The sequence below is a fragment of the Strix aluco genome, chromosome 5 (assembly GCF_031877795.1).
Source record: "Strix aluco isolate bStrAlu1 chromosome 5, bStrAlu1.hap1, whole genome shotgun sequence".
NCBI lineage: Eukaryota > Metazoa > Chordata > Aves > Strigiformes > Strigidae > Strix > Strix aluco.
This window is the reverse complement of record NC_133935.1, coordinates 19,450,733-19,477,212: the sequence shown is the minus strand read 5'-3', so window position 1 is coordinate 19,477,212 and position 26,480 is coordinate 19,450,733. Positions and strand designations below refer to the sequence as shown.

The following is a 26,480-nucleotide window of genomic DNA, read 5'->3' as shown; positions in this document are numbered from 1 at the left end:
ATAGCAAGGCAACAACCCACCAATGGGAGGCTGCAGGGAAATACCTTGTGCCTGAGCAGTGCTCAGAGCATATGGAGCATTTTCAGCCTCCATGCCACTCTTTAGGACTGCATGATTCACTTGATAAAACACCTGAAAGCGTTTGGACAGAGGGAGGTCTGGTGAGCAGATTGCTGTGGCTTAAGATGTGTACACAAACGTGTTGTAGTTGTATTTTTAAAGGCAAAAATGATCCCCAAATCCCTAAAAATCTGAATGCACAAAAAACAATCCACCATGATATATTCATTTATTAGTAAGTGCCCAAATGCTGCTGCCCTTAGCTCAACATGAGCAGTGCAATGCAACAGGGGCAGATGCTCAGCTCCTCCTTGGTGTTGCCCCTGCTGGGGCAGGTTTCGGGAGGTCCCAGCTCCCAGAGTCACATCTGAACTTGCGAATGAGGCTCTGTTATTGTTAAGGCAAACCAAAAATAAAAAGGCCAGACTAAATTATTTTTAAGATCTCAAGATTTTTAAAGCAGTCTTGTGACTTTTGAGGGGTCTGACTCATGATACTTGAATGCTTGAAGTTGGCAGCAGTGGAGGGAGTATTTAGTGTACAGCAATTTATTGCTAAAAGCCTTCAAATGTGTGGGAAAGGGCATGGAGTGCTTCTGTAGTGATTTGGCAGAAAACAGGGACACAGGCCCAAGCCGCCCTCCTCCAGCTGGGCTGCCACTGAGCTCACCTCCTCCACAAAGGTTACCACACAAAACCCCAGCAAAGCTGCCCAGATGTGGAAAAAACACTTCCCAAAAGCAGGCATGGGTTGGGTGGGGAGAAGGCTATTTCCCATGTCAGCAGCTGTCACTCCCTGGCTTGGCTTCCCCCTCACGCTGGGGCAGATATCTCCATCAGCCTGCAGGGCTCCCCAGGGACGGCTCCTCTGAGGGACATGGGTGAGCTGCTGAGTGCAGCTTTTTCCTGCCCCAGGGCTCCAGTTTCCCCATGCGTGATCAGGAACCAGAGTTAGGCTCATGCATAAAATTGCAGGCTGCACGGTGACTTATGGGTGCACCTGAAGTCCTGGATTTCAGCTTCCATAGCAGTGAGGGCAGAGCCTCTTCTCCCCTACCCCCTGTGGCTGTCACTGCCTCCACAAGCCTGCCATGCCACATCCCTGATGCCCAGACCACCCCACGGTCTCTGCATGCTCACGCAAGAGCTTGGATGCCTTCACAGAGAAGTTCAAGTGACATTTTTCTGTAGTGGAAAACACCTCCCAAACTACACCCCCCAGTATCCTCCACAGGCCACCCAGGGCCTCTATTAACAACAAACCCTAAAGTCTCAACCTTTCCTTAAAAAGATTTTCTTAAAGCAGAAGTACACCAGCAGTGTATAAATACCATCTACCATGCACTAGCATGGGCTGTGCAATGCCTCCCACGCTGCCCAACAAAAACATACTGTCCCAGGCCTGGGGGGAAACCTTCTGGCATGTGAAAGCAGTTTAGTGCCATGGCACATTTGCTCCTCTGCCTTTTGGGGAGGTCACCAACCAGGTGATGACTGCGTTTTGTAAAGGGAGGCTGCCACTTCATTTCCCTTTGTCCACCATGCTTCACATCTAATGTATTTATTTATCTGCAGGCAATGCTGCTGCTTTCCACAGCTCATGGGTTCAGCTTACAGCCTGAGAGCTCACATACCCAGTTCTGCATGGCAACACTTCCTTCAGAAAGAAAGGCAGCTATTGCATCTCATCTACCTGGGATTTCCCCCCTGTCAAGTATCAACAACCTCCATCAGAGAGCCCTGCTTATGTTGCAGGGCCTTATTAAAAAACTCAAAGCAGGCATATAAAATATATTTGGTATTGCATTCTGCTGACTTCCATTTAAAACTGCTCTGGAAAGGGATTTTCTCCTACAGCATTCAGAACCTGAAACACCATGGTTTTGTCAGCACATGAGAAAGACCAGAAACAAAAATGAAGTCCGTATTCAAAATTAAATACAAAAAGGAAAACAAAATGTGCTGTAACCTAAGTGCTTTTTTTTAAAAATCACTGCAGTGTTAATAAACAAATCAAATCTTTATATCAAAGAAGACATTACAAAAATAAATGGAGCCTTTCTCCCTGCTTACTCCAGTGTAAATCATGGGAAATTCCATTTAAAACAAACAGAACTGTACAGGTGTAAAATGGGGTTAGTTAATGAAATGTCATTCCCAGTATTTTCATGCTGCTTCTTTTGTAAATTGACATCATTGTATGCGCATCAAGTTCTGTTCTCGTTTGCGCCAGAGTAAATCTGTAATAACTGATAGCAAATGCTGCCCTTGTTGCCCACGTAAAGTGGCTGTAAATGAATAAAAAGTGACAGGCAGTACAGACACAACAGCAATTGCACAGTAATGGCAGACAATTCACAGGCATGCTATACTACACATACTACAAGAGTATCTCAGCTTTCAACTGTTATCTTGTGATTTTAGCTCTGTGTCTGAAAAGGCAAAGCACAGCACTTGCTCACATAGCACCTGAGCATGAGTTTTCCTATCAGTAATTTCATGCCACAGTCCACCTTCACTGTTTACACTTATCCATGTAACAAAATAACTAGAAGCCAGGGCACTTACAACAGCCTAAGGGAATTAGACACTGGACACCACTGACTTCCAGCCTCTCCCACAATATTAACTAAAGCTATTTTACAGCACATATCATTAGCAAGGACTCTTTGGTTAGCTATAGCACACTTTGGAATTTAAGACAGAAATTCTCAAAGCCACTGCTAATCAAAGGCAAGCCACCGCCACCATTTTCCATATGTAATACCTCACCTCTCTGCTTCAAGGCGCATTTCCTCACGCTTTTGCCTCCTGAGTTCTCTGCGGCGTTCAAAGTCATCCATGGTGTGTGTTCAAGTGTTCAGAGCTCTGGAAAGATCCAAATCTAAAAGGGAGATGACCACTTAGATGAGAGAGAAAACACACTGGATGCATTTAACTGAGTCCATTTAGTTTTCTTTTGATTTCTTAACTTCGCTGTAACTTTTCTTTTTCCATCAAAAAATGTAACTTTCTCAGTATTGTTGAGATGAACAAGATTAATTAAATGCCTTGTAGGATAAACACAGCCCATGCCCGCATTCAGTTTCATAGTTAAAATTAAATCAACATGCTTTAAGTAAGGACTGTATACATCTGCTAGTTGCAGACTAGCTATTTGTAAAATCACAGGTCTTTTCTACAAAAGCAACAATTCAGCAGGATTTTAACTTTAAGCTTCCAATTTCTACTGGAAGCAGTAAAAATGCTGCACAAGAGATTTCTTATTTTCTTTAGTTGCACAGATAATTAAAAGTTTTGCAAAAGTGAGTGCCATCTGTCCGTCCCTCCCACCCTTGCAAAAAAAGGGAAAATAAAGGGAAAAAAGAGAAAAGGAAAAGAGAAACGAAAGAGAAAAGGAAAAGAGAAACAAAAGAGAAAAGGAAAAGAGAAACAAAAGAGAAAAGAAAAAGAGAAACGAAAGAGAAAAGGAAAAGAGAAACGAAAGAGAAAAGGAAAAGAGAAACGAAGAGAAAAGGAAAAGAGAAACGAAGAGAAAAGGAAAAGAGAAACGAAGAGAAAAGGAAAATAAGCTGCAGCTTTTAAATACCACCCAGGAGGAGCCAAACTATGTATAAATCCTGCTCAAAGAACCAAAAGTAGCAATATTCTTTTTGTACTTTAATCCACACGTTTTTCCCGTGCCCTACCTTCTTGTTTATGATTTACTCCATGAAATATTTTCCCCTTTACAGTTCTTCATATACAAAGCCTTTCCAGCCTTGGTTTATATCCCATCAAGCCGAGTATTACAGAATTCCCCTGCAGCCCCCAAACCAAAAATGACTACCAGAAAAGGGAAAGCTGTTCTCTTTTTGTCCCTGCTTTGTTTACAGAGCTGTCAGTGGTTAGTTAAACTCTGCCTGGAATCTGGCATTTAAGGCCTGCTCTAAGATTGCTTCCTGTGCAGGGCTGGAGGCCTCAGCTTCCTCTGCAATCCTAGCCTAGGCGCTGCACTCAGAGGATTTCCACCCCCCCATGTCCCCCCCAAAAAACATTTTCCAGCCCCTTCGTACATGACCAGCCATTTACACTGCAAAGAAAGCAGACTGAAATTTTCAAAGGTGGCTTATGAACTGCTTGCAGTTTAAGGGAAACAAAGCCAAGGTGCATTTGTAAATTATTTGAAGTGCTCTGTTTGCAGCTGTAGATCTGTCTTGCAGCTTTATATTCCTGCCCGCTGGTGCAGCGTCCAAGAGTCCTCCCCATAAAATCACTGGCAATAGCAAAGCCTTTCATGACTTAAAGGCATCCACTGCTTTTTCTGCCCTCTTTTTTGGATTAAAACACTGTTGAGGGCAGGGGGGATGTGAAGGTTATTTTATTAGTTTACTTTTCCTGGGGGTGTTTTTCTTTCTGATTTGTTCCTGGATTGGGGAATTTAAAATTTTGCTGCTGTTGTGACTTTCTTCTTGTTTGGCTGGCTGAGGTTGTTTAGTGGAGGTTCAAAGGGAATGTTAATTCTGCTAATCTAATAGTGACTTTACAATTGCTGCTACTTACCTTTTTTTTTTTTTTTTTAATGCACAATCAGACAATATATATAAAAAGCAAGTTGTAACAAGACATTTTTTCAAATCTTGTGTTTGTTTACTCTTACCACCATGTACACCTTGAAGAACACAGAGCAGCAAATCTGCCATTTTCTCCTGAGAAGTGTTTTCATCTCAGCCTATGTGTGCAGCTAAATCCTACTTCAGTTCCTTTGCTAGAGAGCCCATGAGTTGCAGGACTGATGTGGTTCCCCCCGAATTGGGAGATGATCAAAGGAAGAATGGTACACTACAGAGAGCAAGTTCGAAGCAGAGTGATGGGTTTCTATGCACAGAGGGCAGACAACTGTGTCTGCAGGAATTAAGACTGCACCAGGCAGCAGCATTTAGTCTGTGGAGTATAGTCATCATCAGGGATTTAAAATATAAAGAGCTCACTGTTAGGCTGACACCTCGTGTGCTAGAACTGAGAATCTCAAATTTTTTTTCCCCATTCTGCCTCCCAAAAGCAGACATGCTTTGACATCTGATTTGTTTGCACCTTCATCACTTCTTACCCAGCCAGGCACATCCCTCTCTCCACCTCTCCTAATGTAAACTCCTTCCCTCCCTCCAGCTCCAGACTCTGTGCACTCACATTTCCCCCATCCCCCTTCCAAAAGTCCAAGCCAATACCTCCACCCCTTCCCTCCCTACATGGTCCTCAGCACCATCTCTCATCTCCAAAAGCTAAAGCTCTCTTCCACATGAGGAAAGCTGAGGAAGATGATCACAACAACCCAGAACTATTTATGTTCTTCCTCTCCTCTTTTCTTCCCAGGAGCATATGGGAGATTGCACAGCAGTTGGGAGAAGTTCCCTGATGCAACCACCCTTCTCTACATCTACAGGGTGTTTTTCTGTTCTCGATGAAGATCAGATAGATGGATGTCTTGAGAGTACATCTAGAGTTTATTAGACTACAGTGTCTCCTCTCAAAGGACTAAGATCAAGCCACTTCCTGGCACTCAGGTGACTTGCAAGCCAAATCCCTTTTTCAAAAATGAGGAAGGCACTTGGGAAATGGATGTCAGGTCAACAGTATGACCTTTAGTTAGCAAAGTCATATCAGTGCAAGAAAATGAGTCATCAGTTAGAAGGTCCACTTGAAGAAGTCCACTATTCGGTGCTGTCTTCCCCAAAATGATTTGTTATCTTTCAGCCTCTGAAAACTACTAGACAGTAACTTCATCAGTCTCTCTAAAAATGTTTCCTGTTTCCACAAAAAGAGTATAAAATCTGAGTTTCTCAGAGTGTTCTTGCCTCTCAGAAGATTTGAAGATTGCTTTGTTTACAGATGAAGGTACCAATTATTTGGAGCATTTTCTACAAACCATTTCTGGGAGAATGCACATTTTGATGATTTTCATTTTAAAGAAAGAAAGCAGGAGTGAAAACATCCTGGGCCAAAATCTAACACTCCACCCATCTCCAGTCCAGGGCCTGCCTTCAGAGCCAAATGTAAGAATGTGTCTGTGTGACCTACCCAGGTGTGCAAAGAAAGTATTTTTTTACTCTCTGATTGTGTACTTTTCTTTTTCCTATCACACATTTTTAATAATTTGGTGTCAGACCAAAAAAGTTTCATTTTTCTGAAAAGAGGAAAACTGTCCCTAAGAAAACTATTTTAAATCAAAAGTAACGTTTCATTCAACCTCAAAAAAAAAGTTGTTTGGTTTTATCTTAAATGTAAAAATGTTGTTTTTCAAAGTATGATGGAACATGTTTTGATATCGCAATTTTTTTCTCTGAATCATTTCCAGGTATATTTTTCACCTAATTCAACCAGAAGACATCAATAAATTTTAAAGAAGCAGAAATATATTGGGGGGGGGGGGTGGGTGTTGTGTTTAGCAAATAGAAGTAGGTGTCTGAAACTACCTGACCAGTTTCATTCCCTTGACATCCACACACATATGCAAATTACTGGAATATAGGCTATTCTTACACTGTGAAAGGGTACCCCACAAAAATTATCATTTTGTTTCTTCTACCTCAAAACAAACCCTCAGCATCTTTTCAACCTTTACACAACTGAAATTATACTGAAAGAATCTGAAGTGAACTCTCAGGAGTTTTCCACCACCAGACTCAGAAAGGGGACCTATGGAAGAATATTACAAAGATCCTTCACCTTGCCTTTTTTTTTTTAAATACCTGTCAGAAACTACTGAAGATAATTCTTCCTCAGGACCTCAGATTTTCCACAGCCTCACATACAAGGGTGTTCTCAGGGTCCCTATCCCTTTTGATTCTCAGACTGAACCTTTAGATCATGGGATATCTGATGAACCCTGTGGTCTTCGTGAAGACATGCTAAGAAAGACAGATGAGCAAAGTAATTTACCTACAATTTTCACAAGCATTGCCGTGTTACTGGAATCAGAATCATAGCAAAGTAGGTGCCCTGCAAATACCATATCCCTGCAAAAGCACTCTTCATTTCAAAAGCAGTACCAGTCTTTCTCTCTCCTTTTCATCTTTGCACTTCACATAATGCCTTTGATCTTCAGTTGACTATGGTTTATTGCTAAAATTTGTTGAGTTTTTCATTGTCTTGTTAAAAAGTGCTTCCTTCAAGGACTGCCACATTTAATCTTTCCTGGTACAAAACACATGCATGCAAATCCCAGTCCCCTTTATGTCTCATCCTGTGAGAGAATTTAAAATTTCTTCTTCTTTCAACTTTCATCAACGTGAAAAATCAGAGGAACACACAGTAATTGTAAATATATGACAAAATATTTTAATAGCAATTAACGGGAATATACTCTTTGAAAACAAACAATAAATTGGCTAGGCAGAAATACACACACAACCACATATCTGTATAATTCCAGTATGCAAAGTGAAATAACCTCCTGTGCCGGCTCAGATTTAATACTGTCCTCAACCTGTTCCCAGCACTGATTTCAGAGATAACTCAGTACCTAGGGGGCCTTAAAAACAGATGAGCTAGAATGGTAACAAGCAAGTGAAAATGAAAACTGCTACTCAGGACTCCAACAAACAGAAATGTCTGTCTTTCAAGACCTCCCAGTCACCTTTCCAATACACTGAATGAGTGCTCCCAGACTGCGACATTTATGCTGAGTCTCTGCACCAGCTTCAACCTAATCAAGCCAAGGAACTTCAAGCCAGAGCACATTTCCTAATATAGCACAGCTGTGTATTACACAGGGCTCTACACTGGCCACAGCTGGTGACAGCATTGTGCAAGCACATGCCATCTTGCTTCCCTCCCAGTACAATGAAACAATTGTAGATTTCCTCTTGGTGACCTTCAGGCCCAAAGAGCCTGAAAGTCATGCCTGTTTCCTTAACATGATCGCTCACTGCTCTGGTGTTGTGAATGCCCAGCACAAGCTTCATTCAGACAACTGCCAGGCAGATTACAAGCTGTGATAACAGCCCATGCAAGAGACCATGGATCAGAGCTCTTGCTAGACCCCTCTCAGCAGTTTGGCCTATACTTCATTAAAGAACCAGGGCAGAACGTAGATTCATTCACCTGAAGGGGAGCAAGGGGATTTGACCTTCAGTTTCTTTGTAACAAGAGAGATTTTCTGCTAAATTTTCTTTCTTAACTAGCTAAAGACATCTGCATGGACAGTACACCAGGTACCTCCCATTCATTCCTTAGCATAACAAGCCTCTCACACTGGTGACTGAGGTGGGGTATGAGCAGACCCATCTGGCGCTGTTGTAGGACCTCAGTTCTGTGGGAGCTGGTAGAAATTTTAGGACCCACAGGAAACACAGAAAAGGGCCAGAGTAGTAAAAAGGACAATACTGGGTTTCTTCATGAAAGAAACCATGACCAGTTCCTAACCTCTCCCTCCTTTCCTCCCTCCCTCATCCTGAGCAGCAGGCGGCAGGAACAGTGCAAAGAGAAACAGTTTCAGGATTTCCAAGAGAACACAAGTAATACAGTGCAGAACAAGGATGTCAATGAGATATCACTGCCCAGTACCTAGCATACGGGGTGAACCCAGCAAGTAGGGATATTCCCGCTTGGTTCTACCTCCGATTTACTTTGCAGCCTTAGGGAGTGAGCCTTGGTCAACTTTGTGCCTCTTAGTCCTTATATTATCTCTACCAATTGCAAATTCTTCTCACTGTTCATTTGCAGAAGGCTAAAGCACAAGCAGGCCCCAGAGTTTGGTCCCAGCCACTAGATGTAACTGTTAACAGCAGTACTAAAAAAGCTGTATCCTACAAATAGAATTGTCTGCTGCAGAGAAGGGCTGAACAAAGGTGATGAAGGGAGATTCTTTCTGAACCTTCCCTACAAAGGGGTAGTAAAAGGAAGGCTTCCAAGTCCAACTATGCAAAGGTTTTCTACATGAATGCAGCTGGACCTCTGACTTCTGACCTGTCCTCACTGCAGGATCAGGTGGTTTACACAGAACCTAGTTATTCTGTTATTGCCCTCCTTTTTTTTTTTTTTTTTTTACTTCCACAAGAAGGATCAAATGTTTCATTAAAGTTTGACATAAACCAAGACTGCAAGCAGCTTTGTGAGTTGTACCCCATTAATCCAAATATCTCATATTCCTGTCTGTCTCCACTTCAGTTGCCCCAAAGCCCTGGTGTGGAGGTGTGGACCTTTCAAATGTCAGTAAAGGACTGGTCAGTGAGAAGCACAAAGAGTATTTTGCTTCGGCTGACTACATGCCATGACATCCGCTGTATCCCTAGGACTACCATTGCCCATTCTTACTACCTCCTCCACCTCAGAAGTGAAAACAGAACCTCTTCACTGCCTCTTTTGCAGCTGAGAGCAACTCAGCAGGAAACACTCATTGTCTAAGTGTGACTTGTTTAATCTGACACCCATGAAATGCAGGTATGACAAGCATTCTAATGCAATATCTTTGAGAATTAGAGTTCCTTAATCTATCTTTTGTCAAACAAATAAATCTGTTTTCTATGAAAATCTGTCAGAAAACATTTGAAAATTATTTTCCCTGCTCCCCTCTTAATTCAGCATTAGAAGCATTCAGTGCCACTCAGATCTTTCAGAAACAGGTACAACTTCATTGAAGTCAAAAGGTGGAGTTCAACGGATTGATTTGTCCTTTGTCACACCTCATGCATGCTCTTTCTTTAGTCTGAGATTTTGGATATTGCTGGCATCATCTATTACCAACAGTAAAGCTTAAAGAGACTCTTCTTTCCCCCATAAATTCATTTTTAATGTTCATTTCATGTAAAACCACATCTGCAATTGTTAATGTAAACTTGGCCAAGTATTCATGTTGGCTGCAGATTATGAACTCTTGTACATATATACACACACACATACATACTGGTATCAACCAGCTTTATATCTTTCCAAACAGAATAGCTTGTTTGGGACTTAAGGCAAAATAAACATATTAGGTCATGTGAACACGCAGTTTTATTCCAATCTAGCCTGTCCCTTGTGTCATCTGACCATGCTTCTTAGGACTTACAAGAAAAATTCATCAATGGCAAACCAATCAAGTGCAGTTCATACTTAGCATCAGAAAATCAAACCTTGGAGGTTTCTCAAAGTCCCAATTTCTGTCCTCAGAACATTTCACTTCCATCTACATGTGTATGTCCAAACCACTGACTCTATGGAGGCAGAGAATTACCTAGAATTTCGACAAGGAAGTCAAAAAACCCGTTCTGAAATCTCTGCTTGTGGCATAAGGTACATTTTCCATCTCATCTTTCACAGGACTTAAAAAAACCAACAACTTAGTACATTGATGGTGCATTTTTAAACCTGATTATCATATTAGTTAACATCTCTGTGGCATCCTGAGCAAAACTATGTAGCAATTACATAGAACAGAGAATCCCATCTGGTGTTCTGCAGACTACTGATGGCCCATGGGACCACACCATGGGCCAGGCCCTTGATTCAAGCAGGTGCTGAACAGGTTTCACTCACCCTGGCTACAGCCTAGGTTACCACAGTGAGAGCCACATGTGTCCTTGCAGGTGCCAGGTCCTGTGTCAGCTCCTGCTGCTGCAGGGTGAACCACATGGAAGTGTTCACATGGAGCTTTTTATAGGACTTTGTCCCTGCCACACAGTTCACTCCTTGGGTCTGCCACTAAAAGATCCATGGCTTTAAATACCTGCTCAGGTCCATCGCTCGTACCCATGATCTAATTCAGCACTGGGAAAGGAGAATTACAGAGCTGCACCATCCCAGAGCAAACATCTAGCGTGCTGCTGCTAACATTGCAGTACACTTCTAAGCATGCAGCAGTAGGACCTCTCATCTCAGAGCCAGTCAGTTGCAATGGAAAGTCCCCATTTGTCTTTATTCCCTTGGGCAGGCCGAGTATGCCATTTCCACTCCTCCCACTTCCTTCCTCATCTTTCTCCTACTGCACATTGACATAAGAGCCAGGCAATTTTCTCTTGACATTTGGATTTGCATATACTGGTCCCGCCCCTGATCTCCGTGACATTTCTCTATCGTTTCCCATTAGCAGACAAAGGAAGAAACAAGACATAGCTGAAAGCTGCTGGCACAGCCGCTGGTTCTCATGTTAGAAGGATTGACACTTGACTCTCCCCTTCAAGTGTCCTCTGAAGTATTTCAAATATATTGTCCCCAAAGTTCAGAAGATACTGAAATATTATTTGTATACAGACTAGAGTTGAAGTCCTGGTCCTGCTGGAATCCCTGGCAGACTTCCCAGAGACTTCAATCAGGACTGGATTCCACCCTTGCAGGCCAAATTCATCTAATATACACTATGAAAGATCAGTGAGCTTACTCTGCATGTCAGAAACTAGTGTGATCTCAGATTATGCTAATATAGGCTACTTCATCCTCTCCTGTGTGCACACACATGTAAAGGCAGAATTTCTTTTACTCTTGCAATGCTTACTTGTGGGAAACAAATTATTGTTACTGGTATCATTATCACTGAGGAAATACTTAGCCTTTGCTGCAAATACAAAAGGCAGCTGAAAATTTCATTGCCCTTTACTACTGCTTAATCATAAGTGAAGATATCCCAGGGTAAAGACAATGAGGCCCCCATCTCAAAGAACAAAGATGACTGAAATCGAAGGGATTTTATAAGTCCACAAAACAGTTTGTAGAAGTGCTTAGTCCCAAAATGGGCTCTGACTTGCATTCACTTTTTCTCTGCATTCAAATACTGGAAAGCAGGTCCATGGGCTATCATTCACTAGTTACCCTTTTATCTGCTTCTACGAGCGAAGACCTTCAGCTTCGTCATGTTAATCTAATCACAAGAAAGCCCACATCATGCATTTAGTCCTCGTGCATGCTTTGTTTCAAATCTGTGGCCCGGCTGTTGAAATCTGTGGCAATGCCCCAGCTGTTGGCCAGCTTCATCTCTCGCTGAAATCTCTAAGAGCAGAAAATGAGTGTCCATGCCAAAAGCTTCCAGTCTGGAGCTATTTGTTTCTTAATAATAGCAAAGAATAGACAAACATCACTAAGAAACAGGTTAAGACCAGCTCATATGACCAAGGCATATTAAAGAGGATAATGTATTTCCTCTTCCCCTATAAATGGCAAATGCCAATTCTCCCATTGATTTCTATTAGAGAGAAACCAGAGCATGGGAAAGAATATCACACAGGCAGAAGCAGCTGCCACAACTGTGGAAAAGCTGGTCTTCTGTTTCTGGCCTACACAAATAAAATTGCCACATTATATCCTTTCAATTTGTGCCTTTAAAGGCACAGTAAAAAGGAAAAATTATTTATTCTTCTCAATGCTCCCTCATCTGACTTCACATCCTCTGGAGAGGGAACCTCATGCTAGCTCAGCTGGCAGATGTCACAGATGCACCTCGTGCCCTGGTGCCTCTGCCTGCCTCCTCTCTGAGGGAAATGGCATAGCCGCAAGTAGAGCATGCATCAGGACAGAAAGATAGTTAAACAAGAGTCTGCCAGGACAGCAACCATCTGGGAGAGGGGTAGAGCCTGTCCCCAAACTGGAGCTAGGTGCAGTGGAGGTGCAGCTGGGGACAGAAATGCCCACAGGAGCTGATGACCACGTGCTGAGCGCTAATCACCGTGATGCTGTTAGCCCTTTGTTGACGTGCAAAGCCACAGTGAGCCCACATGGCGAGGTACCAACACAGTGGTGTGAAGCAGGACAAGCCACAGGAGCAGAAAGCATGCTGGGGGCTCTTACCTAGTGGAGTTAGTCACTCAGTGATGCAGGCAGGAGTGACACAAGAGAGGGCGGTCTGGTGTCCATCATGACAAGCAGAGGCTCGCACTGGGAGCAGCAGTCACAGCTCTGGCAATAAGCAGAGGGTCTGGGCTAGGAGCGGGACAGGCATCAGCCAGGGAAGATGTTGCTCTGTCCAAGTGCAGGAGCATTTCTTCTACACCAGAACCAGCAAGGAAGACAGCAGGAGCAGTGCAACTCTTCATACTCACCTCTCTACTAGAGAGAAGGGTTTCCCCTCCAGGCAAGGAGCTGATCAGGGCCAGCAACCAGTAAGGATGGGAAGTATCTGCCTCTGTCTCCCTGACTTCTGTTACTCTGTTCCCATCCCTCTCATTTGGTGCTCTCCTCCTACCCTACCTTTGCACCACCCCTGTTGACCTTCACGCTCACATGCAATATTTCAACAATGTTGTCTGAACTTATTTGTGTCCAAGTAGGTTTTATGAGTGTTTTAGCACTCTATTCACACTCTTTCTCTGCATCTCTCAGGTCCTGAATTAAAAAGCTAAGGTAATGCTGTTAAAAATAATAAAATGTTCAAGCAAGTCTAAGGTAAGGTTCCAACAGCAACATTCACTCAGCCAGACTTCAAACTCCACATGTTTTCTGGAATGCATTTCAAAATACAAAATCATGATATATTAAGCTACATAATCAGTCATAAAAAAGTAATAGAAAACAATATGAAGATACAATGCAGCCAGCTTACTGTGGCTTTGTTTTTGTATTTTCAACTCTCTCTCTTTTTCTGTTAAAACATGAAGCCCTAGGATCCAGCCCTGCCTATTGCTGAACACCATAAACTCTAATAAGAGTTGAGGGGTCTTGCTTGCTCTATTGAACCAGCAATACCAAGTTTTAGTCATCATCCCTGCATTTTTAAAGAAAAAAGAAACACTACAAAAACATCCCCTTAAAGTCCTTTGGTTTGCTGATCTTACTAGTTGTGCCCTAAGAGACACTAAGTATTTTGAATCCAAACAGTTCCTCAGAAGAAATGAACGATAAATTTTCAAGGTGTTGCCTGTTGCTCTGGAACTTTAATTAATTCATCTTCCCTCCCAGTACCTGTACACTTACTTTGCACAGACACAATGCATGTCACCATGATAGATACATTGCAGCTGAAAGTCCAGTTACTGAATGGCAGAGCATCATGAAAATCTGTGGAATTCCACCAGGAATGGATCCAGCTGCAGAAATTTCTACTGGGCTTTTCCAGCTCACACTTTTAAAGTCATCCTTACAAATGAAACCCAGATTGTTTCCTGCCAAGTAGCTATATAAATTTATCTCTAATAAGTAGCAATTCTGTGTCATTTTGGTTGAAAATTGAAGCATGAGGTCAGCGCCAGCTTTAAAGAGGTAAAGCAGGGCAACAAAAATCCAAAGCCTTTTGACAGGACAACTCAAACAGGGTACATCAAAATAGATGTCCCTCAAACCATATGCCATATTTGAAGTCCACGTCACAGACTCCACTTTATGCTGAGTTTAGATGAAAGCAAGGAAACACTAACACAACAATGTCGCCAAACCAGAAGACCCAACAGCCGCAAGGCTTTGTCACAACAAAAAAAGATAGGCAAGATGATACACTTGCATGCTGTGCATGAGCCAGCATAAAACCTGACACAGCAAGATTATGATATTGCCAGCTCCCCTCATGAGACTCACACAGAGCAGCTGTTAAATAATATTGAGAATAATCTGACTGCTATCTAGCCATTCAGGCACAAACACTTATTGCCAAGAAATTCCATGACAGCAATGCATTGGTACATCGGTAATGTTGTAGGTGACTGTGCACTGCTTTGCCCTGCAAGGGAACAACATCACCAAAACTTTCAACAGAGCATGGCTCAGAGTCAATTAAACAAGATAGGTGAGGCCTGACAGTATCCTGTGCACTTAATACCGAGAGCACACAGACATACATACTTACTTTGTATTAATGCAACAAAGGAAAGTTACACTTGAGCACTGTATCAAGCCAATACATTTTACAGTTTAATTTTTTTTTAGGAACAGTGCCTCCGACAATGTCTGCGTGGTCCAGAAAAGAAAACATTTAATCACCCTTCAAAAAAAAAAAGGAAAAAAAAATAATCTCTGTACCACACATACTACCTTTCCCCAAGTCCTCTTCCATAGGATCCAAAACCCCTGTGGGGTCTCCTCTAGCCTCCCCTGTTGCCATGTTAGGTCCACCCAGCTCAGAATGAGACACAGAGCACACATGGCTGGTCTAAGTTCTGGACACTGAAGGCACATGAAGCACATTTTTCACAGTCAACCCACAGAGCACAGTTGTATGTGTACAAGGTGTTGACCAAAACCATAAATATAAAGGTGGAAGGGGAAGGAAGGGAGGACATCTCCCAATCTGTTTGTAAATGCTCCGCAGATAGGAAAGCAGGCTATTGTTTACCAAGTAAACTGATTTTTGTAACTCAGTCACCTCACCTTTACTTACGGGCTAGTTGGGGAAAAAAAACAAAAAACAAAAAAAAAAAAAAATCAAGCCTTTAAATCTTATGCCTTCTTCAAAATGAAGAAAGCAGAAATAATTCCACTTGACTGGCGTGTGTGCACTGAGGCCTCCTGATGGTGGATGATTCACAGCTTACCAGATCTGATGGCTCTACAGGAGTGCAGTATGACTACAAAGACAATCTCTGCAAGGATATCCTATTAAATATGTGGGAAAAAGCATTAGGAAGGCAAGGGAACAGAGGCAAGAATGGGAAAAGAGGTCTGAAAATAAAAATAGACTCTGGAAAAGATGTACAGAGAAGGATCAAGCTAAAATCCCAGATCATAATGCTTGCAAACTTGGAGGATTTTTACAGTCCATATCCCAGATAAAAATCCTGAAAACAGCTTGCACCCTTAAGGAGAACAAAGAAAATAAAAGCCAGATCTGAAATTCATACATAAACATGAGTAAACTGGCCAGATTTTTCAGTGCTTACCTGGACCAAATAAAACCTTTACAATTTGTAAATACTGACAAGTATCACATCAGATATTATTAAAGGATTCCCTAAATACAAAAGACAGGTTGGACTGCAGTTAATTTTTTTCTCCTTTGCTTTTCCAGTGCTGAAAGTAAGTGAAAACAGAAGACGTGCTTCTTAATGGAGCCTAACTTTTTAGAAAGAGAAGGTATAAATGTTATCTATATAGCTGACACTGCACTTCAAGTTTGCACTCAGTTGCACCCATATACCTTCACACAAAGGCAGGTAAAAAACAAAAGCATGAACACTTACAGTCATGTAAAATACATGTGCAATATACCCTAGAGCACCTATTAAGTGATACCACTTGCAAGACACCCCAAACAAAAATTCACATAAAGATGGCACCAGTTCTTCTCCTGGCGAAGAAGAGCTGGAGAAGACACAAACTCATAACGTACTTCTTTCAAACAAAATGGTGTCACAAATGACATTAGAAAAACTCTGCCCAAAGCAAAGTGTTGTACAAGGAATACATACAATAGCAAAGACTGAAGGATGTGCATGACTTCAGAGAGGGCACATACAGATCCGAATTTTTACTATCTTTGCTACCGCTTTAAGACCATATTATTTTGGTATTTACATTAAAAAGGAGACAGAAATATTTTTGGAGATGACTAAGCAGTTTCTTGATTTCTATTAAGTACCAAAAAGCAGTCCTGCCAATTTATTAATATTTAAGTTTCTACAACTTAATATGAATTTGGTTCCAAGAACTACATAGGTCTCCTTAAAGTATGTGTAGCAAGAAGTCAACGCTGTGCCAGCTGGCAGATTAAACAAGCCATTAAAGTAGGCTTCTACTGAATTTAAAGGATTGTTTTTCATCTTTTCCCTCTCTACTCCTCTACATCCAGATGTATTATTTAGGGAATATTTTCCAGTCCCAGTAAGAAAAGTAAAAGAAATGCCCTTGGCACTTAATGAGTTTTTCCTCCGATGTGGTCTCCTGCTGCACTTGGAATTTATTCCATTACTGTACGGCTTACAATGGTCCCAAAATACCTCTGACTACATGAAAAGACAGGGAAAGTGTGTTTGTTTGGGGTAGGTATGGTTCTTCATTCAAAATCAGGGACAGCCTGGGGTGATTGATCTTAGTGGATGATTTCATTCAGACCATCATTATGCTGGCATGCCACCCTACAGCCCATGCCTGGCAGCCCCTTGTGCAGGAGACCAGCAGTTACCTGCACATTATAGTTGGGAAAAGCAGAGCACACTAGGATTAAGGACAAGGCCAAAACCAGTCTAGAGCAGGTTGGCAGAGAAGCTCGTTTCTCTGCAGCCCCTGCAGGACCTCAGTGATGAGGAAAAAAAACTGTGGTAAAACCATGTGCCTTCACAGAACAGAGGCCTGCAGCATATAATTTTTCCTTCAGAGGTTCAAATGCTTATTTGAATTTTGTTAAAGCTATCTGAACTTCACAACCTATCAGTATTCAAAGGAAGAATGAGTCTAGAATAAACTTTGGTATTAAATCAGCACTGGTGTCATCTGTAACTGTATAACAATTATTCAATGGTATTTCAGATAAAAATGTCCCCCTATAACAGTTTTCCAGATAAAACCTCCAAAAGATCAGAGTTGTATCAGCTCCCTATGCCCATTTCAGACTGACTGGAACTACAGGCAGCTAAAGGAAGAACACTGTCTTTTGAAATGCCTGGATTTTTAAAAATTGAAATAGAAAAAAAACCACACCACCTAGGCCTTCCTCAGTATTTCAGTTCCTGGGTAGTAAAATGAGTTCAGTCCCATAAATGTGCTACTGAACCCAAAAACGAAAAGGCCTTAAAAAGCAAGTATAGGCACATTGAGATAGCCAGCTCTGGAGCTTGACTGTGACTCAAAGCATCTCCTTCCCCAGGAGCAAGAAAGCCCTTCCAGGCTTTGTCTGGTCCCCACAAGGTAAGCAGGCCCCTTACTCCCAGGCAGGCCCAGCAACCATCCTGGCCCATGCAACAACTTCAGAATTTGGCTCAGAGTTTGAATTGTCAAAATTGTTCTGGGGGTCAAAACATTCCCTGCCTCCTCCTTAAGGGCCAGTGTAATTCTTAACGGTATAAAGCTAAAGTGTAAAAACAGTATTTTGCATGTATTCTTTGTTTCTAATACCCGGTATCCGTAAGGGAACTCCCTTGCTTGGCTGGCAGTCAGGATTCATTAGACCTTTTATGATGATTCTTTCTGTTGTGCAGATATATGATGAATCTCAGATGTTTAAATAGCATATAACACTGCTCTATTGACCTTGCTGAGTACAATTGGAGGGAAAGAAAGGTAATTTTCCTCAAAGAAATGTTAAAAATGTGTCTCCAGTATAGCACAGATGCAGAGGATAAAGAAACTCCAGAGGGATTAAAATATTTTAGATTAATTTGGAAGAAGGCCACATTGTGTAAAGCCTGGTTAGTTTGGGCCTTTCCAATTCCACACCATATAAACAAACCCATTTAAACTGCATTTGTTAGAAGGAATGTTTTTTAAAAAAAAAAAAAAAATTCCCCCAAAGTAGTTGTAACTCAAATGACCTCCAGTTTTGTATTCTCTTCGTACAGCCTAAAGAACAAACATATGTACAATATATTCTAGCCAGAGCTTGTGCAGTTGCTGCATGATTCATACTGCTTGAAAATTAAGCCATTTAAGTAAAGGGATTCTGGCTCCCCTCAAGCAAGGTTTTAAAACTGAAGCAAGCTTAGATCAGGTTGGTTTTGGAGCTGGCTTCCATACCTTGAACAAGACTACTGCTTAGAGATCTTTGCTTTGGGCTGGGTGAAAGGAAGTGAAAGAATAAAGAAAATTGAAAGGAAGAGATGGAAAGAAAGGAAAAGAGGGAAAAAGAAAAGAACCCATATCATCAACACAACGATATAAGGACTAACCTAATGTTCAGTGTGCCACTGTCTGGCAGAAGCAAGTCCTTAATGTTTACTCACTTTCAAAGTGAAATTTTGCCCCTTTTACTCATACAGAATAGAGGTTTTGCCTGCAGAGTCATCCACAGAGACAAGTCAGAGTGTGGTACTAAATAACCATAAAAAGTAAATAGTTGCTGACTCTTATGAGTTAATCAAGTTGAGACACAAAGGAATATGAGGATAGCAGTGAACCAGCCAGAGGGGCAACAGCATGAAACACACAGTGAGTCATTTTGTATGATTAGCATCTACAAAACAGAGGGCACTTAAAGGGACTTTCCTTATCATAAACCATAAATCCTGAAGCAACTCAACATGAGGAATACCCTCCTATCTGCCACATGGATGAAGAGAGGTTTCCAGCAGTCCCAGGACTCCTTGAGTTCTTGAAATAGTACCCCCCAGTATTTGACCATAACTCAGTCACTGTGCAAATTCCTCTCCCTTGAGAGGATGAGGCAGCTGGCCCAGCCAAGGACAATATATTGTCTGCTCTCTCCCAAATACCCAAAGGAGCCAACATCATTTCACCACTGAATATAACCATCTTGGAGAGGAATATGGCAGTTTGATTAAAATTCAGAACAATACAACTCAACAGTTCAGAATACAAAATGAAAAAAATGTAATTTTCATTACAACTAATGTACTTTCAGAGAATGAAAACATTCATTTACATTCTGGGATTGGAGGTCTAGCATCCCTTCTCTTATTGAAGTTATTATGAGATGTTCTGAATATGATATTGCAAAAGGCTATGATGGTTCTGACATCATGGCTGTAAAATTCAACTGTGATGATGACTTCTGCAGCTATCATACATTTGATAGCACATCATTTGCTTGCTACAATGCTACCGGTTTAAGTTTTCCATGTGGTCTTTTTCCTTTTGATGGTTACTGCATATTAGCAATAAACACATTCTCCAGCATCTCCTGCACATTTTTACTTTGATTGCACCTATAGCCAGCCCTGTGCTCCCATATTCATCCTGGTTACATGAATGGAAGGGATACATTAAGCTCTGATTGGAGATACTCCAGGTTTGCAGGGATATAACTATAACCAGAAAGCTGGCCAAGAGGATTTTTACATCAACAAAAAAGTCAATTCAGAATGTAGAACTTCTTGTGGTTGGGTTTTGTTCTTTGAATGTCATGTACGGACCTTTGTTTGTTGCCATACCACTCTACACACTCATGAAAACAAGATGTTCTCTAGTCACTTAGACCATAATGGTAAAACATTTCAAATAAATACTTCACATAATTTCAGAAACAGATGCTAGATAGTAAAATTGCATGTTTGCAACAGAAATGGCCGAGACCTATTTATTAGCACTCAGAATTTTCTATTTTGTGCTTCATATTATCGCCAGAAATGCATGAAACACAGAACAGCTATTACATTCTAAATTTTCCTTTTGAAATGTATTTATTTTTTAAATTTACTCCAAGAGGTTTATGAGTAGAAGTTAGTATTTTTCAACACTCTTAAGTCTTCCCTTTCACTCATACACCTGCTACAATTCTGTGTCCACTTATGTTTTCTTTTCTGCATTTTCAGTAGTGTTTGGGTTTGTCTGCTCTACCACCTCACATAGTGACTTACATAGAAGCTTCTCTACTCAATGTAGAAAGACATGCAGGACTCATGTTATAATTTCTGCCATGGCCAAAATATCATCAAGTTGTTCTAACTTCCACCTGTCTGAAACAGAAGTTACGCTTTGCAGAGAAACTTCCTACCTTCACCTTAGCAGTGGCATCCTTCCTTTGTGGAGTACTACTAAAAATTTGGAAGGAGCAATGCCCTTCACACTTCACAGTCCTAAAGCTACTGCATGGCCCCTTAAAAAAAAAATCCAGTTCTGAAAAGTACCTCCTTTCGAGATGCTTTCTTTTCCAGTTTACCTTCAGCTCTGATAACCATTAATCTAAGAAAGTTTATAAGATATTCAGCCTAAATTTTGTTTCTCTTAGTTCTAGCCTAAATGTTGTTCCTCATAGTACTCCTAGTTAGACACGAGTATGCTAATAACATAACTCCATTCTTAAGATTGCCCCTTTCCTGATTGATTCAAATGGAGTATGTATGTTACCTGTAGTAATAAATTTTGAAATCTTACTGGCTCTTAGTCAAGTGGCAGAAGTAAGATTAATTTGATTGCTTAATAAATCACATTGTTTCAGTTTAGTTACATGCTACAGCCAACTTTATGTTGCCTGAGGTAGTCAGGGGATATGTTAAGGTCATACATAAACACAGTGAGGACACAGATGTACAGTGATGTAGTCACCCAAATGGCTTTGCTCAGAGCCATTTCTGTTTACAAGTAGGCTTTATGAGCTCTGGTAACACTGCTTCTACACAAAGCTCCTCAGGTGCATCAACTCTGCGTTTCCATCCCCTAGGCTCCTGGCTCCCTCCTCTCTCAGGCACTGGATGGGTAGGGAAGTTGCGCACAGCCACCTAGCACCAGAAATAAGACCCAAGATGTGACTGCAGAGAGATGCCTCTGGTATACCTGCGTCTGTGTCAGGACTAATCTGCTGTCTCAATAAATTTTACTTAGTTAACACTGAGTATTAGTTTGTTAAAGACTATGTAGACTTAGTTTGTATGGAATAAAAGCCCCTGAAATTTCTGGTAAGAAAAAAAAAAAAAAAACAAAAACAAAAACAGAACTTTGAGATTTGTGGTTTCTTTTTGGCAGACTTTTCTTAGGGTTTGCTGTTCGGTATTTTCTTTGTACTTGTAAGGAAAATAGCACTTAGATTATCCTCAGTTTTAACACAAGGCAAAAACATGACAGAGATTTGTCTTTCAGTGATAAAACTAGCAAAAATAGAACACTTAAGATAACCCTGTCTTTGAAAAACATCAGTAAAAAGCCCTCTGAGCTCCATGAACATGTTGCAGACTGCACATGTCACATAACCAAGGACTACGATTTTTTGCCTGAGGCTCCCACATTTAACAAAGGGAAACACTGCTTTCAACAAAAGATGCTATTCTAGTTATGTGCCCTTTTACCCTGTCAGAGAAACAGCTGGTAACATAAAGTCACAGCTAATTTATATCATGTCTGCACTAACAGTCAGATTCAGTTTGTATCAAACTTTCAAAGTTGGACTTAATACCAGTTGATGGATGACAGCTTTTCTGGCCTCCCCCCTTCTCAAAACATATTTAAACATTGCCTCCCAGATAAATAAAAAAAAAAAATTAAATACAAATGGAATCTTTAACATGTTTCACATAACCAGAATATATGTAAATGTTTAAAACTAGTACATTTAAAAAAAAAAATCCTAAAGAAGGGTGAGAAAATTACACCAGCAGTTTTGAAGTCCTGTGACAAATAAATAGTGCTTTAAGACAGACATGTGGGCACCAAGCATAATGGAAAAGAATTTTCTCTTAAAAAGAAAAGAAAAACCCTACAACTTACTTGTCTCAGGTAATCTCTTTGCAGTTTGGGGTATCTGTTCTCCTAAAAAAAATTCAGTCTGCTGCAGAAACTTTAAGGGCTTTTTCAAGGTCAGCACTCAACAATTTAGGGAAGACCAATTGAACTTCTTTTATTAAAAGGGACCTGTTTCTCATTTCTGCTATTAAATGTCATCTACTTTCTTTTTAAGATCCCCAAAGCAGAATGCCTGAGCTGTGTAAAGGGACTTTAGTGAAAGTGAGAGTCAGGCCAAAGACTTAACAGCTCCAAACCCGCAGTGCTTGTGTGAGAAAGAGCCACAAAAATCAGGCTCTTCTTGGAAAACAGGCATGGGGGAACTTCCAGAGATTGGGAGTTCAGGCTCAGTTCAGATAAACATCTAACAGTGCTGGTACGCTTCTGAAGCTATCTTCCACAGCACCTGAGTCTACAACATAAGCTGGAGACAACATTCTTTTGAGATTTCAGCTACTTCCCACTTCCAGATGATCTAATAGTATTTGACCAAGGTTCTTTCATCCCATGATCTGAAAGCATCACTGACATGCAAGCAAGGGAAATCCCACAACATCCTGGGAAGTAGGGAATTTAAATAAATAAATAAATAATGTTGCACAGTATAATGATTATCAGGGTTCTGAATAATTGGCCCCATTTATCAGAAAGAGATTGGTTTTGCTCAGTAAACTTACATACACCAAATGAACAAATGTCCCTGGGAAGGTCAAAGCAGCAGTATCAGTAATGCAGTTTTAAAGTGACAGGAGAGCTTATTGTGATGGAGATGAGAAAGAGCAGTTGGCAATGAAGACTGAAGAATCCCAGCTCCCAGCCTATCTTTCCCTCAACGCACGCATTTCCTGCCTTAGAAGGTTAATATTGCACAGAAGATAGTAAGATACAGCTTCTGCTGTGCCTAAGCTGTGCTTGGCACTGCTCTCTGATGGACTCTTTGCCAGCAAACAGAGCCAAAGCGCAGCATGATCCTGCCACATCCTCTCCAGCGAGCTATAACTGCTCTCTACCTACTGGGAAGATGCAGATAATCAACTCCACTCCCTTCACTCCGAACACAGCAGTGACTCTGCCCCTACATATGATCCTTGTGCTTGTTCAGATTTTTTTTTTTTTTTTTTAATGTTCTTAAACCTCTGTCTGGCAAGGCATGGTTTATTAGAAGCAGATTTCTCTTCAACTACTTAGTGTGTCAGTTTTACAATTCCTAGGTGGTATAATTCCTGGAAAATAAAAAATGTTCTTCATCCAGAATTTTGGATGAGTCACAGAAGGTTTAGTTGTTTTGGTTCACCCTTAAATGAAGCATAACTTTCTATATCTAAATGATTCTCTGGTTTTCTTTGTTTCAGCTGACTGTTAGCTCCAAATTTCTTATAAGCAATAAGACTTTTCTAGCAAATGACACCCACCAATTGGGCTCGGCAGCCAAAGGCAGCCATCACATTTTCATGGGATTGTGAATTGCATCAGAAAGAACACACTAGTACTTCCCAAGCTTGATCCCCAGATACTAAACTAAACAAAACTCCAAACAGTTGTCTTTAACACCTCTTCAGGAATGCAGCACAGCACAAAAACCACCAGGTTCTCATCTCTCACAAAAGAACTTTTACCAAAAAGTGCCCCTGCTGCATGTAGAGGTCACCTGAAGTCCCAGAAGCTACAGGGAAACTCAGGCAAGATTGAGTGCTGCACCTCCTTTCCAAGCAACAGAGTGGACAGATGAGAGAAGGAAGACACCTCGCTCATCTTAGTTTAATTCATCACAATAAAGCCATAGAAAAACATTTTCAGAGACTCTACAGAAATGCTTGAATATTTAAGAGAAAAACTGATCAAAACCTTTCTTACACAGTGTTTCCTAATTGCAAAGAAGCTTGACTTTTAACAAAATGTAAATTTCCAAGGAAGATAAAAAACAATCATCACTAGGCCAGTGACTTTGAACCTTAACCTTATAGGGTATCACTTATTTTTTAAAGTAATTTATATAAGGATGGCTCAGATTGTCTTCCAAAGTTAGATTTGGCTGTGTTCAAGAACTAAGAGTTACAGGACTGTCATGACAATGTTAAACTATATTACTGCTTTTTATACTCAGATAGAGAGACGTGCGTTGTTTCCAGTACTTTACGGAGATAATGCTTGTTTTTTTCCTTTCCAAATGAGTGTATTGGTCCACACCATTTGCTTCAATGATTTTCTAAAGGCGATTAATGACCTTTTTCATGGTATTTTCATTCATGTCCCCTAAAGACCATCCTCCTATTCCACCAGCTTTACTATGTGAAAGAGGAGGCTAACTTTTTCCTAACAAAATTCTTCCACCACTTTGACAAGTGCTGTGCAAGCACCATGGGGACTTCAGCACGAGACAGATGACACTCGCCCTGTGTCCTACACTTGAAATAGATGAATGAGTCTCTGAAGGACAGATTTTCAGATGCAATTTATACATCAAAATAAGGCACCAGCTAAGAAATACACTGAGGCACAGTCTCAGTTTTGAGGGACTGAAGAGCCTTCTTTCAACATCACAGTCTGCATGCTCAGACGCGTCTACAAATACAACTCCAGTTGCTGAGCTGACAGAAAAACCTCTGGAGGGCAGTCACTGCTCTCTCTGAATATTCTATCCCAAGCAGAGAGGGAGAGCACTTGCGTTTCTGATCCCGTGTGCTTTTGGACAGTATGGACTCCCTCTCCTTGGGTCAAATTTTTAAGGAATTTAGGTGCCTCATAAATGCACCGACCAAGGAAGAACATGGGAACTTAAATTCAGTTATCTCACTGAAAAAAGTGCTTCATGGGAGATTTTAGAACATATAGGCTGGTTCTGAATCAGAAGGAAATCCTAATTTTGGAATATCAACATTTTCTACAAACTGGAAATCCCAGATTTTGGGGGAGTATTTAGGACTGAAGCCAGACACAAAGGCTCAAAGGTAATGCAGAACTCCAAAATGGCAATCAGGGCAGAGAACCACCTGCAACAATTATCAGCCCATTCAGCACTTGCACAAACCTTCTCAGAAGTGTAGACAAAGTTAAATTCACTTCCCCAGAGATGATGACAAAACCAGCTAAAATGGGCCCAGACTCAACATTCCTGATGGGGGAAGGCTGCTGGAGATGAAAGGCAATGCAACCAGTGTCCAGCCTGCCGCCATGTCTGTCTCCTCCACACTGCTGTTGTCAAAAAGAGGGGGAATGGAGCAGAGGTATATGGGAGGTCCAGGCACACAGAGAACATGGTCACTCATCAGTGAGAGTAATCAGCTTACTGTACCCTGAATTAACTGAAGATGATAGTATATAAGGGAGTTGCCTTGACCCTGGTACAGTATTTCTGACCCCATCAGTCAGCTCTCATAGGCACTTCTTAAACTTAGAGCTAGTCCTCAGTTTGTCTCCAGTCTGGAATTTCCATATATTCAGGGGCTGAAGCTTACACGTATTATAAACGCTTCCTTTAAATGGTTTCTGAGCATTTGTGAGCATTGTGAGCACCTCACCTGTTCTGGCGGTGAAAGAACAATGTTTGTAAAAAATGTCTAAGTCTTACATGTTGTAAATAATCAGTGAACACAGTTACTTGGACTCTCACAGACTCCTCAGAGCCTGCTTGCTCTGAAAAGAAGACACAAGAGGACAGTAACATGATCTTCACACAAGTAAATATCATTTAAGACTCCCATTGCAAGCAAAAATATTGCTGAAATCCAGCAGAGAAATAAATATAGCTGTTAAAAATTGATCATACACCCACAAAATGATTAAGGTAAAATTCAAAGATTTTGATTTGAAAATAAAATTCAAGATAAAATTCTTTAAATCTACTATCAGTTCTGGAGAAAGTAATCTCTGGTGACCATTATCCCAGACGAATAGGAGTCAAGGGTCTGACTGCAGGGCTATTCACTGATTTTTCAGAGGGATTTGGTTCAACCCCCAAATAAGCAAGCAAGCACATAGGAGGAAAAAAAATCCAATATAAAAGCCTCAATACAAACCAACCCAATACAGAAGAACCTTCTGAATACCACAGGCAAGGAAATCTGAGGTAACTACTTTGATCATACTCACAGGAAGGCAATCAGAGGAAATATTCCGAGCTTTTCAGCAACAGACTAGCTGCTGATGAATTCAAAATGATGACTCCGGAAAATAGAGGAGATCACTGTACAGAAATAGAAAATAAAGAACATTGTTTAGCAA

At 41.0% G+C, this 26,480-nt stretch overlaps 1 protein-coding gene across 6 annotated transcripts in view; it reads right to left on the bottom strand.

Moving 5' to 3' along the window:
* CALD1 (caldesmon 1) overlaps nucleotides 1–26,480 on the bottom strand; it is a 197,074-nt gene that overhangs the window by 92,728 nt on the left and 77,866 nt on the right. For 5 of the 6 annotated variants that reach the window (XM_074826266.1, XM_074826269.1, XM_074826271.1 and 2 more), the window contains exons 2-3: nucleotides 26,349–26,442; nucleotides 2,832–2,943 (exon numbers count right to left, since the gene is read on the bottom strand). In XM_074826266.1, coding sequence (XP_074682367.1) covers nucleotides 2,832–2,902 — 71 coding nt within the window. In that variant the 5' untranslated portion in view covers nucleotides 2,903–2,943; nucleotides 26,349–26,442. Of the gene's footprint in view, nucleotides 1–2,831; nucleotides 2,944–3,748; nucleotides 3,869–26,348; nucleotides 26,443–26,480 lie in introns of those variants that run through there. The other variant, XM_074826268.1, reaches the window with a different exon arrangement.